The 22,692-nt window shown below is 37.8% G+C and overlaps 9 protein-coding genes across 9 annotated transcripts; 4 read left to right on the forward strand and 5 right to left on the reverse strand.

The window, feature by feature from the left end:
* Positions 1–1,742: 1,742 nt before the first annotated feature.
* On the reverse strand, positions 1,743–2,673 carry L201_000405 (uncharacterized protein; the record flags this gene model as incomplete). The annotated part of the gene is made up of 3 exons (XM_066216207.1): positions 1,743–1,951; positions 2,053–2,314; positions 2,431–2,673. The coding sequence occupies 3 exons, from the start codon at positions 2,671–2,673 to the stop codon at positions 1,743–1,745; spliced, it is 714 nt and encodes a 237-aa protein (XP_066072304.1).
* A 609-nt stretch (positions 2,674–3,282) lies between these two features.
* On the reverse strand, positions 3,283–4,016 carry L201_000406 (uncharacterized protein; the record flags this gene model as incomplete). Its single annotated transcript, XM_066216208.1, has 3 exons — positions 3,283–3,303; positions 3,376–3,491; positions 3,587–4,016. 3 exons carry the CDS (start codon positions 4,014–4,016, stop codon positions 3,283–3,285), a joined length of 567 nt encoding a protein of 188 aa, XP_066072305.1.
* A 1,020-nt stretch (positions 4,017–5,036) lies between these two features.
* On the reverse strand, positions 5,037–5,747 carry L201_000407 (uncharacterized protein; the record flags this gene model as incomplete). The annotated part of the gene is made up of 3 exons (XM_066216209.1): positions 5,037–5,063; positions 5,131–5,246; positions 5,324–5,747. The coding sequence occupies 3 exons, from the start codon at positions 5,745–5,747 to the stop codon at positions 5,037–5,039; spliced, it is 567 nt and encodes a 188-aa protein (XP_066072306.1).
* A 776-nt stretch (positions 5,748–6,523) lies between these two features.
* L201_000408 (uncharacterized protein) lies at positions 6,524–8,232 on the forward strand (the record flags this gene model as incomplete). Its single annotated transcript, XM_066216210.1, has 8 exons — positions 6,524–6,893; positions 7,037–7,216; positions 7,287–7,350; positions 7,432–7,453; positions 7,536–7,642; positions 7,732–7,787; positions 7,875–7,969; positions 8,050–8,232. 8 exons carry the CDS (start codon positions 6,524–6,526, stop codon positions 8,230–8,232), a joined length of 1,077 nt encoding a protein of 358 aa, XP_066072307.1.
* A 199-nt stretch (positions 8,233–8,431) lies between these two features.
* Positions 8,432–9,184, reverse strand: L201_000409 (prefoldin, alpha subunit; the record flags this gene model as incomplete). Its single annotated transcript, XM_066216211.1, has 3 exons — positions 8,432–8,602; positions 8,807–9,016; positions 9,110–9,184. 3 exons carry the CDS (start codon positions 9,182–9,184, stop codon positions 8,432–8,434), a joined length of 456 nt encoding a protein of 151 aa, XP_066072308.1.
* A 382-nt stretch (positions 9,185–9,566) lies between these two features.
* On the forward strand, positions 9,567–12,956 carry L201_000410 (NAD+ synthetase; the record flags this gene model as incomplete). Its single annotated transcript, XM_066216212.1, has 19 exons — positions 9,567–9,589; positions 9,704–9,734; positions 9,800–9,917; positions 9,998–10,082; positions 10,147–10,252; positions 10,318–10,407; positions 10,474–10,562; positions 10,622–10,739; positions 10,810–11,147; positions 11,220–11,371; positions 11,430–11,607; positions 11,674–11,809; positions 11,868–12,001; positions 12,074–12,178; positions 12,248–12,446; positions 12,498–12,553; positions 12,621–12,648; positions 12,727–12,751; positions 12,829–12,956. 19 exons carry the CDS (start codon positions 9,567–9,569, stop codon positions 12,954–12,956), a joined length of 2,139 nt encoding a protein of 712 aa, XP_066072309.1.
* Positions 12,957–13,302: 346 nt separating this feature from the next.
* On the reverse strand, positions 13,303–15,917 carry L201_000411 (uncharacterized protein; the record flags this gene model as incomplete). The annotated part of the gene is made up of 3 exons (XM_066216213.1): positions 13,303–14,997; positions 15,097–15,507; positions 15,633–15,917. 3 exons carry the CDS (start codon positions 15,915–15,917, stop codon positions 13,303–13,305), a joined length of 2,391 nt encoding a protein of 796 aa, XP_066072310.1.
* A 521-nt stretch (positions 15,918–16,438) lies between these two features.
* Positions 16,439–18,375, forward strand: L201_000412 (uncharacterized protein; the record flags this gene model as incomplete). The annotated part of the gene is made up of 5 exons (XM_066216214.1): positions 16,439–17,000; positions 17,078–17,326; positions 17,430–17,509; positions 17,579–17,859; positions 17,928–18,375. The coding sequence occupies 5 exons, from the start codon at positions 16,439–16,441 to the stop codon at positions 18,373–18,375; spliced, it is 1,620 nt and encodes a 539-aa protein (XP_066072311.1).
* A 1,244-nt stretch (positions 18,376–19,619) lies between these two features.
* On the forward strand, positions 19,620–22,486 carry L201_000413 (uncharacterized protein; the record flags this gene model as incomplete). The annotated part of the gene is made up of 4 exons (XM_066216215.1): positions 19,620–20,912; positions 20,968–21,628; positions 21,688–22,079; positions 22,142–22,486. The coding sequence occupies 4 exons, from the start codon at positions 19,620–19,622 to the stop codon at positions 22,484–22,486; spliced, it is 2,691 nt and encodes an 896-aa protein (XP_066072312.1).
* Between the last annotated feature and the right edge of the window lie 206 nt (positions 22,487–22,692).

Genomic DNA, 22,692 nt, shown 5'->3' on the forward strand with positions numbered 1-22,692 from the left:
CTCTGCACAGGTTGAGTGATATTCATGCATATATAAGAACACTCTTCCTTGATTTTTTCTCTTTTCTTTCTTCTTATATCAATCGTTTTCTCGTATTTTCAAATCAACTATCATGATCTACGTGAGTGAAGCAGTTTCTTCTCTACAGTATTATTCTATCCCCCATCTACATTCTGACTCCCTTTTATCATATATGTCATGATGATCAACTGTTTAAAGCGTGAACATATGCTCAATGACCTATAAAAGAGAGTATAGAATAAACTGTCTAGATTCTGATTTTTATACTTTTTTCTGTTGCGCCTTCTTGATCTGCCATATACTGGAACAAGATGGTCGAGCTAACTTCATCATTGCTTGTGTAGCTGCACCCGTAGTAGTAAACTAGCTATCGCATAAATGTTCTGACATGCATTAAGCTCGGTAAGTTGATTTCACCAATCGTACAAAATCGTTCTACCACTTGATTCGTTATACATCATCCCACCACCATCATTTCAAGCACCCTCCTCTCTCATGATTATACTATCCTTGCATGGCTTATCTGCAGTCCACATTTTTACGAATGTGCCTAAGACAGAAAAACCTATCTTTGAACACTCTATATGATATTTTATCCATTTTTGTGACTTCTTCTCGTTGTCTATATAGTGTTGGTCAAGCTGTGAAGCTGATCATTGTATTTGATTGATAACAGTTCGCATCTCCATATACTCGTTCCAATGATTTATCGATATGTGAGTGAATACTTTCTATACTGTTATCACTCTACCGTATTATTCACTTCAGGTGATGAACGATAAACCCTCACTTGTATGTTGATTGAACATGCGTTACAACATGTGCAAATCATCATCATAACACACTAAGTAAAATTCCATGGCACTGATGACCGCTCCCCTGCAGCAAATTTTTTTATGATAATCCCGTTCTTATATAGTCATGACCTTGAGCTGACCACGATTTGTAATTAATTTTTAGTGTACTGTACCTGACTTCGCGTCGACGAACTCGTGAGCTTAGTAAGTAGTAACTTTCGCACTAAATTAAGTAGTATGTGTTAGTCGAGACGATGTGATGTGATACGATGTTTCTCTTTCCAATCGTGGATGATGTCGTTACACCACACTTTCATACCCATCAGTCACGCAAAACTGATAAGAGGAAACTCACAAAGGGCTCTGATCCTTCTAAAGTCCTTCATCTTTCCACGAGGCGTGTGTGGATAAGGCGAGAGAAGTGGTTAAGGTTACTGACAGTACTGATTTGCTCTCCATCAACGACTCCATCCTTCCGATTTTGCTGTTCAGTAAAGGCTACAACAAGTATGGTAAGTCCTATTAACCTCTTCCTCTCAATAAATATGCCAGGGGTTTAGTGGTTTCGGTGGCGATCAAAGGAGGAAATACCAAGGCCTTACTTAAACTTTTCCCAGTCATGGGTAGGATTATTGAAGATGATATACTCTGATGAAATTTATTATTACGCTACATCAACACGATTACTTGTCAGTTTATAAGCCGGTCATGAGCTAACTGATAACCTTCACAATTCGATTATTTGTTCAGAAAGAAATCGGTGTTATCGAACTCAACTTGGTATATCTGATTACTGGCCTAAATCACGAACCCAACCTGCTAGATTTTGGTGTGCTGCTAATATTTTAACCAATGTCATGCATGTATTGTTATTTGTTACCACGGTTTACCATTCCCGGATTCTACTTATTTTCTGGACCGCTTCTATTGTTTTCCAAGATACACACTCACACCTAAGCCTTTATCATAAGGTATCGTTATATTCCTGAAGCCGTTATTATCGTCATTGAGATACTCAATCAAATCCTTGTACCTATCAGCTGATCCAACTATATTATCTGTTATAACCACTGAGCCTGGACGTAAATTTGGTTGAACAATTTTTAATGTAGGTAGTGCTAAAGGTGACCAAACTATTACGAGTTCCAGTTGAAAAGAACGATAGTTAGAATGAATCATTTCACATAGTGTTATGAAGGTAGAGATCAGCTTAGATTGTGTTCAAGTAACTCACTATCTAGTAGTAATGAATCGACTTTTTCAGGTAAATCTTTTGATAAAGTTTCTCTTAAATCACCTTTTCTCAATTCAATTAAATCGGAAACTTCTTCACCACATTCTTTCCAATATTTTTGTGATTGTTCCATTTTTTCAGGTTCATTCTCTGTTGCTATGACTTTACCATTTTCTTTGGTTGATTGTAATCCTTGTAATTTGAGTGATTGGTTAACCGCTAAAGAAAGGTATATTGTTGATACACCATATGAAGTACCTGCCTGTTGAAAAATCATACGATATTAGCTTTACATCTCATATTACGCTTCCTTCGTCTCTTGCATATTCGTTTGAAATGTTTTGAGGCTGGTTTCTATTGAGGGGAAGTCTAACTTACCTCAATTACATTCTTAGCTTTGATGGATAAACAAGTTTGATAAACGAACCAACATTTATCCTGATCTAAAGCAATAAATTTATTTCTCATCAAATCATCAAATCCAGCTTTTTGCCTCAATCTCTGCGCAGAAATGTCCTTTTCTTGATCTAACGATAATTGATGTAGTTTACCCAAAAGGTCGTGAACATGTTGCGGGGCTACGATTGGATTGGAAGTCAGTTGGAGGTGAGAAGATGACATTATATTGTGTTTCATTTATCTCTTGTGTGTTTCGTTGGGAAATGGGTTGGGTGACTTGGTATCAATATCAATATCAGTTGTTTTATAAGCCTGCGGTCACAGCATGTCTAGGTATCGTATTTACCAGACAAAATGTTATGAATCAGAGAATTCGAGTCATATAACTTTACATCATTCACAACAATCGAGTCATCGCATATTGTGCAGCTTCGGTAAAAATGCACCATTTAGCCGAGATGCGAGTTATCCGCAGCTTCAATCTGTCTTCAAAGCTGTATTTACGTTTACAGAGCAACACCGATATACAAACTGCTGACTGAACATTGTGTGAGATACTTGGATGTGATGTATAGGCTGACGTTCTGGTTGGCTATCTAGTCTCGGAAAGTATTCTCCAGATCATGATGTTTGAGCCTATTGTGGAAATGCGTTCTAATGATGTCGGGGTAATACTGGTAACCCCGAAAGAACAACATTGAGAGTAAATAAGTAAAGATTAAGAATTACATTTCTGATTCTAATGTCCGTCTGAATCTATTATACATAATTTATCTATCATCTAATTCCTTTCCGAGCATTGCATCCGTATCTTTGGTTGATTCATGTCATTTAGATCAATGTGAAGTATTGCTAAAATAGTAACGTGGATTGCTTAATCAGCTTACTCCTGCGAAAGGGAAATCTGTTGATAAGATAACTCACTTGTTGAGCATCAGGATGATCATCATCATGACATTCCCATAATTGCAGGGCTTTACTTTGAGGGTATGGTTTACTATAACCTGGACCTGAATCCTTTTCGACATCTAGACATAAACCTATACATACCGTATATTGATATCAGCTTAGCTTTAAGTTTGATCATATTCAATTTAATAATGATGAATTTCAGGATGAATATGAATGAACATACCATTAACTTTAAATCTAAAATAATTTGAACCGTCATTTGAATTAACAGGTTCAACAGCCCAATGTTGTTGTTGATTATTTTGATAATCACATTTTGATATTTTTGGTTTTATACCCCATTCACCTTGTGAATCATTATTACCATCTAAACACCATTCAGTATTTAAAATTAAATCAATTTGTTGTTCAGCTTGTGATGATGAACCAATAACAGACCATCTTTGTTCAGCTGCAAAAGTATCTGTTTCTGAAAAACAACTACTTAAAGCTACATCACCATCATTTGATATCGTACCTCCTTGTACAGTTACACATGAATAAGGATTTGATATTGATTGTATACGTGATCCCGCTCCTCTAGGTGAGATTATTGGTGATGCAATAGCTAATGATGAAATTAATGGAATCAAAGTAAGGTAGTTAGATAACATATTGAGGGGAATGCGTTTTAGATAGTTTGGTTGAATTTATTGTTGGAACTGTTATGCTTATTGAAAATGTTCTAGAGAAATTTATGAGAATGAGGATACCATTCTGAATCATTTATATACCTCTTCGATGCATATGAAGCTTTTACAGTCAACTTCCAAACAGGATCAAATTGTCGTTTGCTGAAGTAATCAATGCATAGCATGATTGCACAAAAAGCAGTGTTGGATGTCAGCTCCACTGGTATGTCGAAATGCAATAGTAGGGGTATACATTCCAGAATACCCCTAGTATGCCTTGAGTATCGGCTATTTGGTTGAAATGATGGTAGTCATGCGAGATGTTTCATTCAGTGCGGAACAATGCGGTTAAGGAGTAAAAAGTTTGATTGATAGCGATGATGAGGGTTGATCACTTGACTGACTAAGGTTATCCTCAAATTCTTTTGTGTAGGTCGTAGAGACGAGCAGGACAAGTCTGTACTCCCTGCGGATGTCGGAGAAAAAGTTGTAAATCACCTCAATATCGTTTAGCGTTTAGTCGAGGCGATGATCGAAATAACATGAAATTAGATTAGATTAGTTTCAATACTCCTGAATGACGTTAATGATGATTTCGGTAAGTTGATGTACAACCACTTCGAATCGATAATTTACCCTTCACGAATACGTTGACAACGTATACTGTTAACGTCATGAAAAACAGGTATTCTGCATATAGGTTCTTTGCATCCGTATGCTATCACAGTCTCATGAAAATTGTAATAAACACTGCACATACTGTCTATACCTGTGTCTCGAGATTTACGAACTCGGGAAACAGACAATCGTGCTACAAGACAATCAGAACTGCTGTATTTGAGATCATTCGAAAGTATCATTGTATATATACATGCCGTTTCTTGATACATAATATGTACTATATTTAATATATGCTACATGAGTAATGTCCATTTTCATATCAATGTGATCCTAATATACGAGCTAAGTCGTTTCACATCCGAGCGATTCGGCAGGTTGCATCTACTCGGCGACAAGTTCGAAATATTGCTATGGGTTGATAAGCGGTCAGCGACAATTTTCCCACTAACCTTTTTGCTACAACAACTTAACTCACTTGAGCAGCATCAGCGTCATCTAGAGCATGGCATTCCCAAGCTTGTAAGTTTTTAGTTGAACCGTATGGTTTAGCTTGAACTGGTGTACTATCTTTTTCGACATCCAAACATTGTGCTAAATGATCACCACGACATATCAGCGACTATTCGAAGCTTTCTTTTCTCAAGCAGATATGAGATCAAATGACTTACATTCAGAAGAACCAATGGCCAATCTTAAATTTGGTTGATCACCTGTACCAGTAGTACCTACAGTGAAGATTTGAGAATCTGAAGAATCGTCACATGCATTTACAGTTATAGTAGCACCATTAGATTGATCACCAGCATCTAAACATAAACCTGAATTTGAAATCAATTTAATTTGACCTCTTTGTGGACCAACAGCAGAAAAATATTGAAATTGATCTAAATATCCACCTGAACCTTGTGAACAACTTGTCATTTCAACTGTTGTTCCATAAGCTGCATATCCATTTTGAACGGTTAAACATAAATCGGGATTTGAAATTGATCTAATTCTTTTACCTTCTTGACTATCTTGTCTTGATGTAAGAATTGGTGATGAGATAGCTAATGTAGCGCAAAGTGAGAATAAGATTGATTTAGTAAACATTTTTAATGGCGTTTGTAATGCTAAGTTGTATTAATAGTTTCTTTGGGTAAACTGTGGTGTGACTAAGAATTGTTGAATTGGGCAGGACAAATTATAGACAACAAAAGAGAGGTAAATGCTGGAAGATTTAAATATGTATTTTCTCGACTTGATCATGAACCCGCTTCGGTATAACTATTTCATCAACTGGAAAGTGGGGCAGCATAGCATTTCATCAAGTCTCGTACATGATCAAATATTTTGTAGTGGAACCAGTCGGGATCCTTTATCATGCCGAAGCACTTCATTCCATCATCCCATTGAGCAGGGCCTTGACAGTGGAGCGATGCTGTACAAGGACCATGTGATTGATTTATCGAATACTGATTAAATTGTCAAAGGTGTTTCGGACATCTCAAACATTTTTATATTTTTATATGGTTAGTCGTTTTATAAAGGCGATGTGCGGTTGAGAAATGAAAATGACGTTGTAAGATTAATTAAACCAAACAAGTCTCCGACAAGTCCGAGCAATAGCTATTCATCTAGTCCGAGGAATGATTACGTATTCGAATTGAAACTGGGGACTCCACTTTGATAGAGCGGTAATCCGAGTGTCAAAGGTCGAGTTGTTGGTTTGAACATACAATCTTGTTCAATCTTCCAAGTTAAATGAAGAATAAAACGCTCATTTGGTAGACTACCTGCTAAGTTCGATTTTTGGATCCCGAAAAAGCTAACTTCGACAACTGACCAAAGTACTGTCAAGACTAAAGCATACAAAATTCAAGTATAAGATGATACGCTCTTTACTGTCTGTCATTGACGAAGTAGATAATTTCCCTTTATATCACTTACCACCTCATCCACCACCTCAACCATATGTACCTTTCCATCTAAATCTAGAAGATTTCGAAAACAATTTAAAGCCGCTGGGTCTATTACGTCAAGATGTCTTGAGGGAAATGAAATCTTCCAACCAAGGTATATGGGAATTCAAGGAAGATATAGGTAAACCTGATGAAGCTGGAGAATTTCATTCGGAAATTGTATGCGTATATTTTCAAGAAAGTCTGTTACAGAAAGGCGTAAAAGGGATATCTCAGACTATGGCTAAAGTAGTTAAAAGTTGGAAAGATCAAGGCAAATTTCCTGGTCCTTTGGCTGGTATGTGAGAGCAATCCCTTTTTACCTGTTTGTTTCTCTTCCTCTCATTCATCCTCAACTCTGCAAACTTGCTACTTCAACTTCGCATAAAGACGAGAATGAAGGATGGTAGTCATGATTGACATCAAATTCTCTATCTTTAGGCTGGCGAAATGAACTCTACACAATATATGCTTCACCTCAGTCATCTGGCCTATATCAAGGCTTAGATGAAAATGAGTCTCGGATGGTCGGACCAGGTACTTTCCAAAACGTGGCTTTCCACCTTGAGAGAGCTGCATGTGCATTGTTTGGTTTAGCTACATTCGGCGTACATATGACTGGTAAGTCATTCTCAGATAGCAGTATAACCCCAAGCTGTATATATTGATATACTGAACATCTAAAACGCAGCTTATGAAGGTGAAGGTAGAGATATGAAAATCTGGATGCCAAGAAGGAGTAAAACCAAAGCTACGTGAGCGACCGATATTCTTTTGATCAATGATATTGTATATTTCGTATGCTCGATTGGCTAACCTGGGTACTACAATGGCAGCTGGCCAGGTAAACTGGATAATGTATGTATTCATTTCATGAAATATCCCGTCTTGTTTAGCAAGAGTAGCGAAATCATCGATTAATAATTCAAAATGCCCTTAGTCCGTAGCTGGAGGTATAACGGCTGGATCGAATCCTATAGAAACAATGGTCAAGGAGTGCGATGAAGAAGCTAGTTTGCCGGAAGATTTCGTCAGAAGACGTATAAAGTGAGTTCAGGAACGCATATGAATTTCAACTACATCAACGGTTTGCAAGCCGTTTGAATTTTAAGCTGATACTGAGGCTTCTGTAATAGAAATTGCGGTGTGTGCACCTATTTCTATATCACGGATGATGGATTCTTACAGCCGGGTATGTTCAACATTCATTGCTGGAAGGAAATGGCATATCGCTCAATCAGTGTGAAGTGCAATGCTGACGGGTAAATTCTCTCAATAGAGGTCGAATACATATACGATCTGCCTTTACCATCGTCGGATTCGTCTGAATATATAAAACCAAAACCGCATGACGATGAAGTCGAATCTTTTGCTGTGAGCTCTTCTTTTCCCTCTATTCAATCTGAGATACAACATAAAAATGATGCTCATACTACCGCTTCCCAAATATTTAGCTTCTCACCATACCGGAAGTCATCGAAGCTTTACATTCAGGAGATATGAAACCTAATTGTGGCTTAATTTACGTGGATTTCTTAGTCAGACATGGTTTAATCACTCCTGAGAATGAACCAAATTTCTTGGAGATCACTTGGAGAATGAAGAGAAATTTGGGAGTAGCCACACCAAGCATATAAAATTGGACGCTAGTCGCAAAACGTCCCGAATTTCTTCGTGCTTTCAAGATCTACTTATTCTTGACATACTTGTTAGCTAGAATATATAGATAAGGGGTATAATATGCATGATATTTTACAGTGTGATCCCGATACTTTGTGATACAATACATGTTTCTTCAAATAGCCAAATAGCAACCAAAAGCAGATTTTCCATCTTTTATGCCTTTTGAGCTTGTTGTTGTTGTTGCTGTTGCATCTTCATCTGCAAAACTTGTACGACACTCTGTACGTTTTCTTGTTTTCTTTCGATTGTCTTTTGCAAGGTGTCTAGATTGGATTGTACGAATGTTGATTTAGAGTTGTAATGTGAAGTAGCCTCGGCTTTGGTCTGATCGGGAAAGAACATGGAACAATTAGCATGGGCATTAGAAATGACGGTATTAGAAGCAAATCCAAAGCAGATTTGTGAATAATAGGATTAATAGTAGATCAGAATGATTATGAAAAGGATATCCCTGAATTTGGGTTTCTGCACAGACAATAAAAGAAAGAAAGAAAAAAGAAAGAAAGAGGGAAAGAAAGTTGAGCTCACTTTCTTAACATAATAACCAGTACCAACATCAACTACAACATTATCTGTATCTGTTAATTTACCAGGAACATATAAAGATGCAGTTAAAGGTATTAAAATTTCTTTTGATTTAGATTCAGGTTTTAATGAATTAACATTTTCAACACATGATTTGAATTTTGTTTGTGCTTGTTTTAATTGTGAGTATGAATTTGTCAAATGATCTAATTCCTATATGTTCGTAATGAAAGTATTGTTAGTCTACTAAACCCCTGCTTTCACATAGAACGTTGATGAGAGCGGAATGAAGAAAGGGAAACTTACTTGATCTAACTGCTTTTTCACTTCTTGTAATTGTGTAGGATCTAAATCTGTTATATTGACTTGTTGTTCTGCCATCTTTATAGCTAGCGTCTTTTGATATAGTTAGTTGAGTAGAGCTATCGAATTTACGTTGGACAGAAGAAAGATGGTAACTTGACAGCTTTGAAGATTATTATCGTCTATATATCCCTCTCTTCGACTTCGTTCTTCGCGTTCAAATCAGCACGAACATCAACCGATATTGAGCGGAATCAAATCAATAAATGGGCGGTGACCTCCGACCACAATCTAAATATCGGAAATCCATGGCATATGATGTATGATGTCAGGGGACCAAAAATCAATATCAGCGATAATTATAGCTTTCTCCCTTATCTTCATTAGATTGCCCTCTTATAGTTGTTCTCGTTGCACATTATCGCAAGTCATCTAGAAGTAATTATAGTGGTATATCAAGATGCATCTCGTTACTGTAGCTACGTGAGATTCTCTTTTTTCCTCAATTCGCTGAAGAGGCAAAAGCTAACGGTTACTTTAGATGGTATGTCTTTCTGATTTCGAGTTTCGGTGAATCTAACGTTTATTCCGATTCAGTCAATTGGATCAATGGTCTCTCGATTTCGAGGTTAGCTATCCATTCTGGAATGTTTGTCTTGTAGGAAGGATCAGCTGAACATGTTTGATCATTAGGGTAACTGTAAAAGAATCTTAAAATCGATAGCGATCGCTAAATCAAGAGGAGCAACTTTACGTGTTGGACCAGAATTAGAAATTCCTGGATACGGTTGTTTAGATCATTTCCTTGAAGGTGAGTTCCACTGAGATAAATATCTCGACATCTATATTCAGGTAGTACAGTCAAGTAATTAACTGTAAATGTAAAAATAGGCGATACAATCCTTCATTCATGGGAAGTATTAGCTACAATTTTACAAAGTGAGGAAGCTCAAGATATTGTTTGCGATATTGGAATGTAGGTCTATTTCAGCTATCATCGTCCTATTGCTTCTAGATGTAGCTGATAAACTTTCTTTCAGGCCAATTGAACATAAAAACAATAACTATAATTGTAGAGTTATCATTCATAATGGTAAAATAGTTATGATTAGACCCAAAATGTGGATGGCAAACGATGGTAACTATGTAAGCTTCCTTGCGTTCAGCTGAACAAGTAACATAGCTCATTGAATTACACTGTCGCACCGTAGCGTGAACTCCGACACTTTACACCGTGGCACAAACATCGTCAAGTCGAACAACATTCATTACCTAGAATAATCAGAAACGTGACAGGACAGGTGAGCTCAGATGCTAAGTCCAAATTCAGACGACTAATGTACAAAGCTGAGATTTGACTTGCCTAGAATTACGTTACGTTTGGTGATGCCGTTGTTTCAACTGAAGATACTGTAATTGGGGTTGAGCTTTGTGAAGAATTATTCACCCCTGCTTCGTAAGTTTCACTCGATAAACTGATCAAATAGCTAAATCTACGCTGACAATACTCGCTAGACCACATATCTTGATGGGTCTTGATGGAGTTGAAATCTTCACCAACTCATCTGCAAGTCATCACGAGTTACGAAAATTGAATCGAAGAATCGAGTTGATCAAGGAAGCTACACAAAAGGTGAGCTCACCCAAACCCCTTCCTTCCCCCATTGGCGGAATATAAACTGATCCCTTAGCCTCAACAACAGCTTGGTGGTATCTATCTGTATTCAAATCAACAAGGTTGTGATGGAGATCGATTGTACTACGATGGTGCGGCTTTGATTGCTATGAACGGTCAAATCTTAGCTAGAGGATCACAATTCTCTTTATCCGACGTGGAAGTCATTACCGCTACTGTCGATCTTGGTGCTGTCAGAGCGCACAGAACTCAGAGTAGTAGAAGAATGCAATCTGCTCAAGCTGAGGCGTACCAAAGAGTTTATGTGGACACTAGATTAGATGGTGGTCAAGGTATTAGAGTAGGTGACGAGGAAACAAAAGGTAGTTCCGAGGTACAATACCATACTCCAGAAGAAGAGATAGCGTGAGTAATTAACTGCTTAATCTGACTATGGACAAGGCTGGAATGAAAAGCTGAACATCACAATTGATGCAGCTTGGGTCCTGCTTGTTGGTTATGGGATTACCTCAGAAGATCTCGAACCCAAGGTTACTTCATCCCTCTATCTGGAGGTATCGATTCGTGTGCTACTACTGTCATCGTGCACTCTATGTGTCGATTGGTAGCCGATGCTGCCAGTAAAGGAGGTAAGCATTTGGGTGCACATAAATCCGTACGAAATAAAGCTCACTTACCATATTATAGATGAACAAGTCATCGCTGATGCTCGAAGAATTGCTGGAGAACCTGAAGATTCATCTTACTTGCCTACCGATCCTAAGGAGTTTGCCGGAAGAATATTCCATACATGTTATATGGGTACTGAACACTCTAGTCCTGAAACCAGAAAGCGAGCTAAAGATCTATCTGAAGCCATTGGAGGGTAAGTTCCATAATACGTTACGTGCGGGGTCAATTTAGCTGACTGACGGGTGTTGTCCTAATATAGGTATCATGTTGATCTGAATATGGATACAGCTGTATCTGCCGTTAAAGGGATTTTCAGTTTGGTTACAGGCAAGAAACCTCAATTTGGTGTACACGGCGGATCTTCTGCTGAAAATTTAGCTCTCCAAAATATCCAAGTAAGCGATACAGCCGAAGTAGTATTATCGACGGTAATGAGCTGACAAATCGTTGCAGGCTCGTTTACGAATGGTTTTGGCTTATATGTTTGCTCAGCTCTTACCATGGGCTAGAGGAAAAGTTGGTAGTTTATTGGTTTTGGGTAGTGCAAACGTAGACGAGAGTTTAAGGGGTTACTATACTAAATACGAGTAAATCATTTACGAAAGGCTAGACATCGTGCGTTGTATAGAGATTCCGCTAACCATTGCTTCTGCGTATAGTTGCTCAAGTGCAGATGTTAACCCAATCGGAGGTATCAGTAAAACCGACTTGAAGAAGTTCATTGCATGGGCAGAAGTCAACTTTGATTTACCAATCTTAAAGAGGTAAATCATTGTTACGAAATTCCTGCTGAAGATTTATGACTGATACGAATCGTTCTTTTTTGTAAACAGCTTCCTCGACGCCATCCCTACTGCCGAATTGATCCCAATCGGATCAGACAATGTCGCCCAATCAGACGAAGTAGAAATGGGAATGACATACGATGAATTATCAGTATATGGTAGATTAAGAAAAGTCGAGAAATGCGGTCCTTATAGTATGTTCGGTAAATTGGTACAAGAATGGGGTAGTTTCTTGTCTCCTGTTGAAGTGAGTTTTGTTCTCGTTCCAGACGATAAAAGCTGACAAATCGGTTTGCAGATCGCTACAAAAGTCAAACATTTCTTCTTCAATTATGCTATTAACAGACACAAAATGTGAGTTGATCAAAAAATTGTAGGAACAAAATAAAATAATGACTAACATCGCGGTATGTTTCCGTAGGACAACACTTACCCCTTCGGTCCATATGGTATGTTTGTTCTATCAGTTTTCGAAACCTTCTTGTACAGTATGATCAATCGCTAATGTCCACTCAATCTACTCACAGGAATCGTATTCACCTGACGATAATCGTAAGCTGCCCAGATATTTCGCTCACATGCAGGATTTAATCAGTAAGACTGATTATTGATTTGCTTTCACGTTGCAGGATTCGATTTAAGACCTTTCTTATTGCCTACCAGATTTGGACATCAATTCAGAAGAATAGATGAATTAGCTGAAAAATTACCTAACAGAGCTACTCAACCTGGAAATGATAAATCCAAGGTTGATTAAGCATGTTAGATGTAGTTCCAAAGTACGGCTAAACGCAACCAAAGGTGATTTAGATAGAAAAGCAGTAAACGTAGGTAGAAGGTCTGAAGCGTAAGAAGGAAAAATGATCGGTATATTGGCTCAATGAAGGAAATAATCATATACATCCTGATAATGCGTTTACAATGAAATATACAACAATGTGAAAGACCAATGTGTGAATACAAAAAGAGTAATTGAATGCTCGTGGGGAACAATCGAGAATATGTGAAGACACCCAGTTGACAGAGAAGTTGCTTTACCATGCTACTGAACGATTGACCATTCCTTCAATGCTACATGATTGTATCTTTTCCTTTTCGTTTGATTATCTCATCCCGGCAAAATGAGCACTACCTGACATTGCAAAACCAGTTGAAGCGAAACCACCTGCAGTGAAATTACTTGATGAGAAATTACTTGCGTATGTACCTGCTAAATTTGAAAGATTTGATAATAAACCTGAAGAAGGACCTTGTACTTTAACCATTATAGTAGGTTCATCAGGATCTTGAATATTTTCTTCTTTAATTTTTCTTTTTAACATATCTAATAAATCATTTAATTGAATTTTATCTAAATCATCTCTTGCTTTTAATAAATTTTCAATAAATTGTAAATTTGGACCAAATTTTTTAGCAAAATTCCAATAATCCATGAAAAACATTTGTGAATCAGATTCAATTAATGAAATTATCAATTTTAAAATTTCAAAATTATTTTCTTCTAATTCTTTTGGTGATTTAAATTTAACGAAAAAATCAAATGATAATCCAATTTCTTTTTTAATTTTTTCTAATCCTATAGGAATTTTTATAGATTTAGGTTGAGCTTTTGCTATAGCAGATAAATAACTTATTATAAAATAATCTAATAAATCTTCAATTAAAATTTCAAATATTGAAGAATTTAAATGTAATTGATAATCATTCATATAATCTTTCATTGTTTCTATAATTTGTAAAATTATTCCTTCATCTTGATACCATATAATAGGTGTAATTAAATTTTTAATTGGTAATTTTAAATCATTAAATACAAATTCAACTAAAGTTGATGTACATTTTTTGGCAACATCTAAATAACCATCAATAGAATCATTTAATAAATTTGTTATTTGCATTTTATATTTTTCTGAAACCAAAGGTTCTAATCTATTTATTAAACTTTCAACATAATCTGCAGATTTTAATTGATCATTTGCTAATGCAATAACATATTCAACTAAACCACCTGGAACTTCTTCAGGTTTTTTTTCTAATTGTAATTTCGATTCTTCTTGAACAATATTTAACCATTGTATTTGAACTCTTTTCATTAATTTTGAACACTCAGTAACAACTCTAACTAATACTGCACCTTGGTTTGAATCTAATGCTAAATCACATTGTTGATTTAATAATGAAAAAAAATCTACAACACCTTCCATACCTAATTGTCCATCATCAGATTGTTCAGGTTCTTTCGTTCTCCATTGGAATTTACTTGTTTCTTCCCTCATTAAATTCATCGTCCATTCATCTAGTTTAGTTACAATCAATTTAACATAATCTTCAATCAAATCTTGTGATTTTCCATCTAATAATGGTGGTTGTAACCATTTAGATGGTATTTCTAACTCTTTCATTGATACCCTATATTCTTTGATCCATGCATGCAGTTCTAGTAAAACTTTAGCTTCAGGTGCTGAACTGATTACTTTGCGTATGGTAAGATCTAAGTGTTTGTGGTAAGCTTTGACTAGGTAAGGTGTAATCTCGTAGTCTTCCGGGAACAAAGGCTCGACATCGTCTTTTATCCGTATTATATCTTTATATATCCATCCTAAACCTTCTATAAATCCTAACATATCATACTGATTATCGAGATAGTGGTTGTTGAACTTTTCCTTTATCGAGTTGTTCATAACATCTAATAACTTATGTCGCCAATTCTTTATGATTCTTGCATTCGCCTGCATTGATTTGAATTTGGATGCTGCATCGTGGGTAGCTACTTTCCGTACTAAACGCATAGCAACAGCCTGTTAAGAGAGAAAGGGATGAAATCATCAGTCAACTGCTCTTGATAATACGTGATGACTTGGTGAAATAACATAGATTATCTTATCTCAATTACTCACTTTTTCATCTTCTTTACCTTCAACTTCAATAATTTTCAATAATCTAACAACGGTACCACCATTATTATTTCTTGTCAATTCAACTATATTTTTTGAAATTTCCCATAACCAATTTTCGAAATCATTTGCAACTTTATCCAATTTTTCAAACCATTTAATCAATATCTGTCTTTCTTCTGATGAAGCTGATGATGATTTTTTGGATTGATGTAAAGTTTCATTTCTAAATGATTCCAATTGTTGTAATTGAAAATGTATAGGTAATAAATTTGGTGAATATCCTGTTGATCCACCTATTTGATTTTTATCAGAATCTAATAAAGATGATATGTGATCTACTTTATCTGACATCGAACGTAAATTCTGGACCATTTTGGTAGTTTGTGATAAGTTTCTATGTACAGTTGATACCTAATGATCATGATCCTCAATCAGTTCAGTGATCGTGATTTTGTTGTTGTCATATATTGTCTAGACATGCAAACGATGATCTAGAGCAGGATCATTCTCTTTGGATAAGACACAGTCACACTTACTCTAGTAATCTTATCAAAAGCATCACCCTTATCTTCACCATTGTCATTCAAATTCTCTACCGACATCATTTCTTCTCTTATCAAAGCTACAGTAGCTTTGGAAGATTGTAATTTCAATAAAGCATCTCTCGTTAAATCTAACTGGTTCTTGACACCTGACTGCAGCTTCGCATCTAATGTTGATTTTTCCTTTAATAGCTTCTTACGATAGGAAGCCAGTTTGAGTAAATCATCCGGTTGACGCAGAAGATCCGAAACCGCTTGTGAGGGTGTCAAGGTTGACATCTTAGTAAGATATAGGCTTCAAGCCTTACAATGCTGGATTTTCAAGCAGCTCGAATAGCTTTTGGAAGACAAGATTTTCTTCTTATAGCTCTTGATGCTTGTGATAGTCGATGGTCTACCAGCTACTTTCGTCAAAGTCTGACAGATGAATCATTCGAGAGAAAGTAACGAATGTATCTGAAGTATCTATCTATCTATCTTTGAGGTCTCAGCTTCACTCGTCATCTGTTGACAATCTCTCAGCTATCTCACGTGGTCAATGCGGGGCACAACATTAAACCGATAGACCACTAATAACATTGATAACATCCCATTTGTAAAACAATCACACGTCACACTCCTTGGAATGATAAACATGTCTCTAACAGCATCTCGGCCTCCACTTGGAAAAGTTGAAAAATCAATATTTTCAAAACGCGAAGATTTGACATATATCGAGATAGTAAACATCCATATTTGCATTGTTGACGTACCAGAGCTGAACTAGATAAATCGAACATTCAGTAAAATCATACACAACGATGGGAAAACAAGGGAAATCAAAATCGAATAAAGGTGGTCCAGTCACAGCTAGACCAGCTCCCTATGGTAAAAAACCAAAAGTTGAAGTAAAATTCGAAGGTGGACCCTCAACTGCTGGTCACGCTCCACAAACAAGTACGAACAAGTCGAATCAAGCAAAGAAACAAGCTACTAAAACTGAGACCAAGCCTAAAGCTTCTGCTGCAAAGACAACTGAAGCGAAAGCTGTACAAGAAGTATCTAGTAAAGATAAAGGTAAATCAAAAGCAACAAACGATGTCGACGTTGAATTGTCCGGACCATCAGGATCACCAGGAACTTTCATTATAATAGCTGGATCATACGAAAAGCTTTTATATGGTCTAGAAGGATCATATGATGGTACATCAGATAAACCAACATTAGAACCTATTTTCATTTTCCCAGCACATTTAGCTTGTGTTAAAGCTGTAGCTGCATCAAAAGGTGGTAAATGGTTAGCTACTGGTTCAGAAGATGAATTTGTTAAAGTCTGGGATTTAAGAAGAAGAAAAGAAGTTGGTAGTTTAAGTCAACATACTGGTAAGTGATTAAAATTGCTTTTCGCATGACCGCACGAAGTGTAAGGGATCATACTAATTCTCATATCGAATGTATAGGTTCGATAACATCACTTCATTTCCCAACATCATCACATTTGATAACGACATCAGCAGATTCAACTTTATCCTTATTCCGAACTTCAGATTGGGCATTATTAAAATCGTTAAAGGGACATTCTGGTAGAGTCAACCATGTCGATGTACATCCAACAGGTAGAGTAGCTTTGAGTGTAGGTAAAGATAATACATTGAAAATGTGGGATTTGATGAGAGGTAGAGGTGCTGCTAGTTTACCTTTAGGCAGTGGTAAGTTGACTTGTCTTGAGGCAATCGCTCGTCGAACCTCAGCGATAATATGCTTATTAATGCAGGATGTAAACTAACATATTCGTTATGTCTAATACTGTAGAGGCTGAAATGGTCAAATTTTCTCAATCTGGTACTCATTTCGCTGTATTATTCCCTCGAAAGATCCAGATTTACTCTCTAGTCAGTTGACATTATATGTTTCTGGAACGTTTTGTCGATTTTTTCAGCTGACACGTTTTGCTAATACAGACACTCAAACTTCTTCATACTCTTGAAACCAAATCCCGATTCAACACATTACTCTTTGCAACTCTTCCTGCTATCAATGAAGATGAGGAAGAACAAGAATTGCTTTGTGTCGGTACCGAAAAAGGAGTAGTGGAAGTCTACACAATAGAAGTAGGCCTGAATGAGCCTTCAGACGATAGTGATGAAGAGGATGAGGAGGAAGGTGAAGATCCAGGTAGTGAATCAAAGGGTAAAGGTGCAGAAGTCATCAAAATCGGAACTCTTATTGGACACACCAACCGGTAAGCTCGCACTCTTGCATATTCTCCCTCATTTCGCTGATTTAGATTTTATGACCTATACTGTTCAGAATAAAGTCAATATCCGCTTTACCTTTTGCTGTGCCAACTTCCGCTGGGCAAATAAAACCTACAATACTGCTCACGACAGCCTCATCTGATGGTTTTATCAACTTATATGATCTCTCTTTAGTAACTCAACCAAACTCTACAGCAGGAATAAAAAAAACAGTAGAGGCTGTCGCATCATATAACACAAAAGGAAGTCGTTTAACCTGTGTATACCTTGCAGATGGACAAGTCGTAGGCAAGAAACAATCCATACAGAAGAAGGATGCTACTCCAGCCAGTAATGATGCAGAAGACATTGATGACGATGAAGAGGACAACGAAGACGATGATGAAGAGGGTATGTATGAGTCTGGCGAAGATGACGGCGAAGAAGACGAAGAAATGGCCGTGGAGTTTGAAGATGAGGAAGAGGAGGAAGATGAAGAAGAAGGCGAGTACGAGGATTGAGCGTCATTAACATATGATTCGTACAGATTTGACATCAGGTGTTTGATGGGGTGTACCACATAACATAGTATCATGTCAAATCAATACAAAATAACAAAGTGAAAGGTTAAAAGATTTACTATTGATGTCACGTAGGGTTACTTTGTATCTGAATGATGAAATGACGAAATGACTGCCACAATGCAACCGGCGATATGGAAATAACCTATAACTTTGTAGCTTATTTGTCCCTTTATTCAAAGGACCTGTGTTATCCTACTGATGATTTAATGATAATATTAAAATAATCCTCTGATATTACCCCTTTGTTGATTACTGATGAGTGTTTTGTTTACATTTGATGGTCTTCCGCATTCAGGGTTCATGTACCTTTTTCTTCATTCGAATTATGAACAAATTTTCGAATTAGGTGGCAAACGTGGAACATGATTGATTTTCATATATATACCAGATTGTTATTTTTTTCTTCCCTCCGGCGAATTCCCGTTTTCCTCCACTTTTATCACTTTTTCTTTTAATTTTCTTTTCCTTCCTTTTTTTTTAAAAAAAAAATATAAAAATCACAAAAATCAATAACTGTATAACAATCAACGGTCATCACCGCCCTTCATTGTTGTTGTTATTGTTGTTGTTATTGTCATTTTGAACATTACATATATTTCGTCATACAATCCGATTATCGATATCAACCAACAGTCGAAAGTAGACTTTAGTTAGTTTTACTTGACATCCATACACATCATATATCAATTAATCAGGTAGCTCAATTATAGCTGTTGATATATGCTTAAAAGCGAAAAGGAGTTGAATTATCTCTTTACTATTTAAAACCAGGAAGACCGATTTACAGGTGAGCTTCTTTGCTCTGATTCCCTCCTTCTTCCTTGCTTAGCACTCCACGGCAGTGGATGTCTTGCTTCATATATATCTCAAAACAGAAACAACGAAGGAAAGAGGATGAGAAGATGGGAAGATGAGACGATGAATGCAAAATGATGCCTAATGACTGTAATAGAAATCACGCTGACATTGCGTTTACTTTCCTCATCTTATCGTTGTTCACTGGACTCTTCTTCATTCTGTACACTGATCTACTCGACTAATCAAACAAAATATCACATTCGTCTCTTCCCTTTTCCTTCCTTCCTCCATCGAATTACATCACTACTGATCACATTCAATATCTGTTTACGTTGACGACGCCGATGTCACGCTTTCATTGAGCTCATCTAGTACCCTACAACATGTCTCAACCGGAACAACCTTCTTCCATTCCACCACCTCCTCCTCCATCAGATGCTGTCCCTCCACCTCCTCCTACCCCTCAAGTAGATCCAGGAACTCCGGTGGCCAAGCCTCTTCTTAATCCACTTCAATCTGAAGGTCCTCCTCCTTCCTCTACCATAGTCGAACCGCCCAAATCACCTAATACATCTGATCCTGCCTCAGTCGAGAAAGGAAATGGCCTTAGCGGAGAGTTGGTTGGCGGCGAAGCAAAGGGTAGTGAAAATGGTCTTCTTCCTTCAGCACCCGTTTCTTCAACATTTACTCCAGCACCTATTCAAGCAGAACAACCCAGTAAATCACCTCTTCCTCCTGATGCCACAGTTCCACCTACTCCTCGAGCAGAAGACGAAGCCCCTCCCGTTCTTCCCGCCGATGCCATCCCACCTGCTGTGCCCACTCCGACTGTGATCACCACTGAAGAGCACGAAGCTAAAGGCGGCATACTTGGTGAAGAACAATCTTCTCTACCTACACCTGGACCTGAAGAGTCTGCTCAACAATCAGCGGCTGTGACGGCAGAACCTCATGGGCAGCCAATGGATATAGATGCCGACAAGGAAGGAACATCAACACCTGTAGGAGGTATACAATCCAGCCAATCGGAAGGTAGTCTCAAACGAGCTGGAGAGAATATAGATGGTGGTCGAGATGAGAAAAGGTTGAAGGAAGAAGCTGCACCTAACGGTATTTCTGCCCCTCAAATCACTTCTACCGCTCTGCCACCAGCCAATTCTGCTCCATCTCAACCTGCTCCATCTGCTACTCCAGCTCCTGCTGCAGCTACAGATGCACCGCTGCCAACTCCTGCTTGGGTCACTTACCAACCACCTGCACCTAAACCATCCGGTCCAACCACTCCTCTTACCCAGCATCAACATAAACACCTGCTTATTGCAGTACGAGCTCTAAAGAAGAAAACGCCTGATGTCTTCGCTTTTTTACAGCCAGTGGATTTTCTCGCTTTCAATTTACCTCATTATCCTCAAATTATTGATCACCCCATGGATTTAGGTACCGTTGAGACCAAACTTATTGCTAGTGATCCTAGAGGTCCACCTAAGGATCAAAGTAAAGCTAAGAAATGGGATACCAGCAAAGGTGTTTACAAAAATTACAGTGAGGTTGTATTAGATGTACGGCAAATATGGGAAAATACTAGAAAATTTAACGGTTCTGATCATGTTGTCTCAATCTCGGCTGATAAGCTTGATAACGCTTTTGAGACTGCGTTGTCCAAAATACCCCCTGAAGTGAGTTGTGTTGTCTTTCGTTCATCGGTGAATCATTTTGCTGACTTGTCCATAGCCTGTCATCGCTCCTCCTCCCGCACCTACCTCCAAAGCTGCTCCTACTCCTAAAGCTGCTCGAGCTACACCACCTGCCGCTTCTCCTGCTGCTGGGCCTTCATCCGCTAGAAGAGCTTCAATTTCCCAACCACCTACCATTCGAAGAAGCTCTGATGATTCCCGGCCTAAAAGAGAAATTCATCCTCCGCCCTCAAAAGACCTTGCCTATGAAGAAACAGCTGGAGCCGCTCGAAAGCCAAAGAGGAGAAATGATCCTCAATTAGCCTGGGGTAACAAAGTTGTTAAGAGTTTAGAGACTGTACAGAAATATTTCCCTGCAGTCTCTCCTTTCCTTTACCCTGTTGGCGAGATCATAAAGGCTATTCCAGATTATACTCAAGTGGTAAAGAAACCCATCGATTTGATTATAATCAAGGAAAAGCTTGAAGAGGGATCTTATGAAGATGTTCATCAGCTCGATCACGATATTAGGTTAATGGTAAATAACGCATTGAAGTTCAATCCTCCCGGCGATGTTGTTAATACAGCTGCGACACAGCTTCTGCAAATTTGGAATGAGAAATGGCAATCTCTACCACCTAAACAGGAAATCAGAGATTCAAGCGAAGATCCAATGGCCGATAATTACGAGGAAGACGGTTACCAAAGTGAGGACGATAGTGAGTTCTATCAAGCTTGGGCATACCAACGACAAGCGACTGATTGTATCCGCGTATAGGCAAACAACTCAAGTCGCTTGAAGCACAAGTGTCCAACCTCAACGACCAAATTGCTGAACTCCGAGCTAAAATAGCCAAAGGTAGAGCTAATCGACCTGCCAAATCTGCTAAACCCAAACAAGCAAAAGCTGCTTCTGCCCAACGAAAACAATCTACCGCTAAACAATCACCTGGTGTCAATGGTAACGGTCATTCATCAGCCAAGAAATCAAAGAAGGCTAAAGAGATCGCTTACAAAGATGAAGACGAAGATATGGAAAGTGAAGAAGAGGAATCCAACACAATTACATTGACTCAAAAACAAGAATTGGCTGATAAGATCCAAGAAGCCGATGGAAATACTTTACAAGAAGCGATTACTATTATTCAACAAACCACTAATCTCGGGGCTGTAAGTACAAGTATTTCACTACTCGCATCGATGAAGCATAACTGACGCGTGTACATAAATAGAATAATGAAGAGATTGAACTTGATATCGATGCACTTCCCGTTGCAACTGTTATTAAGCTTTACAATTTAGTATGTGGACGTGGCAAAGGTGGATCCAAAGCAGGAAGAAAGTCTGTTGGTGGAGCAGGCGGTGGTACCAAAAAAGCAGCTAAGAAAGCCAGTGGATCAGGAACCAAAACACGTGTCAATGAACGTGAAGAAGCTGAAAGAATTAGACAAATGGAAGCTCAATTACAATCGTTTGATTCAAGAGCTAGTGGTGGTGTTGCATCAGGTGCAGCTGGTACTGGTTATAATGAAGAAGGTGAAAGTAGCTCAGAAGAAGAAAGTAGTGATGAAGAATAAACGATATTATAAGAGAAGTAAAGTGTTGTATATAGTTTTTAGTATTTTAGCATATATGGAGCAGAGAAAGGCGAGTGCATATAGGATAGCGTTGTAATGTCGCACCAATCAAGTAGTTTAGTTTAGAAAATTCACGTCAAACATCAGAATGAAAGGTTCCAGTGAAACCGACGCCTTTCTCTCAGGAAACCTCACAACTGTCTATA

Source organism: Kwoniella dendrophila, chromosome 1, assembly GCF_036810415.1.
Source record: "Kwoniella dendrophila CBS 6074 chromosome 1, complete sequence".
NCBI lineage: Eukaryota > Fungi > Basidiomycota > Tremellomycetes > Tremellales > Cryptococcaceae > Kwoniella > Kwoniella dendrophila.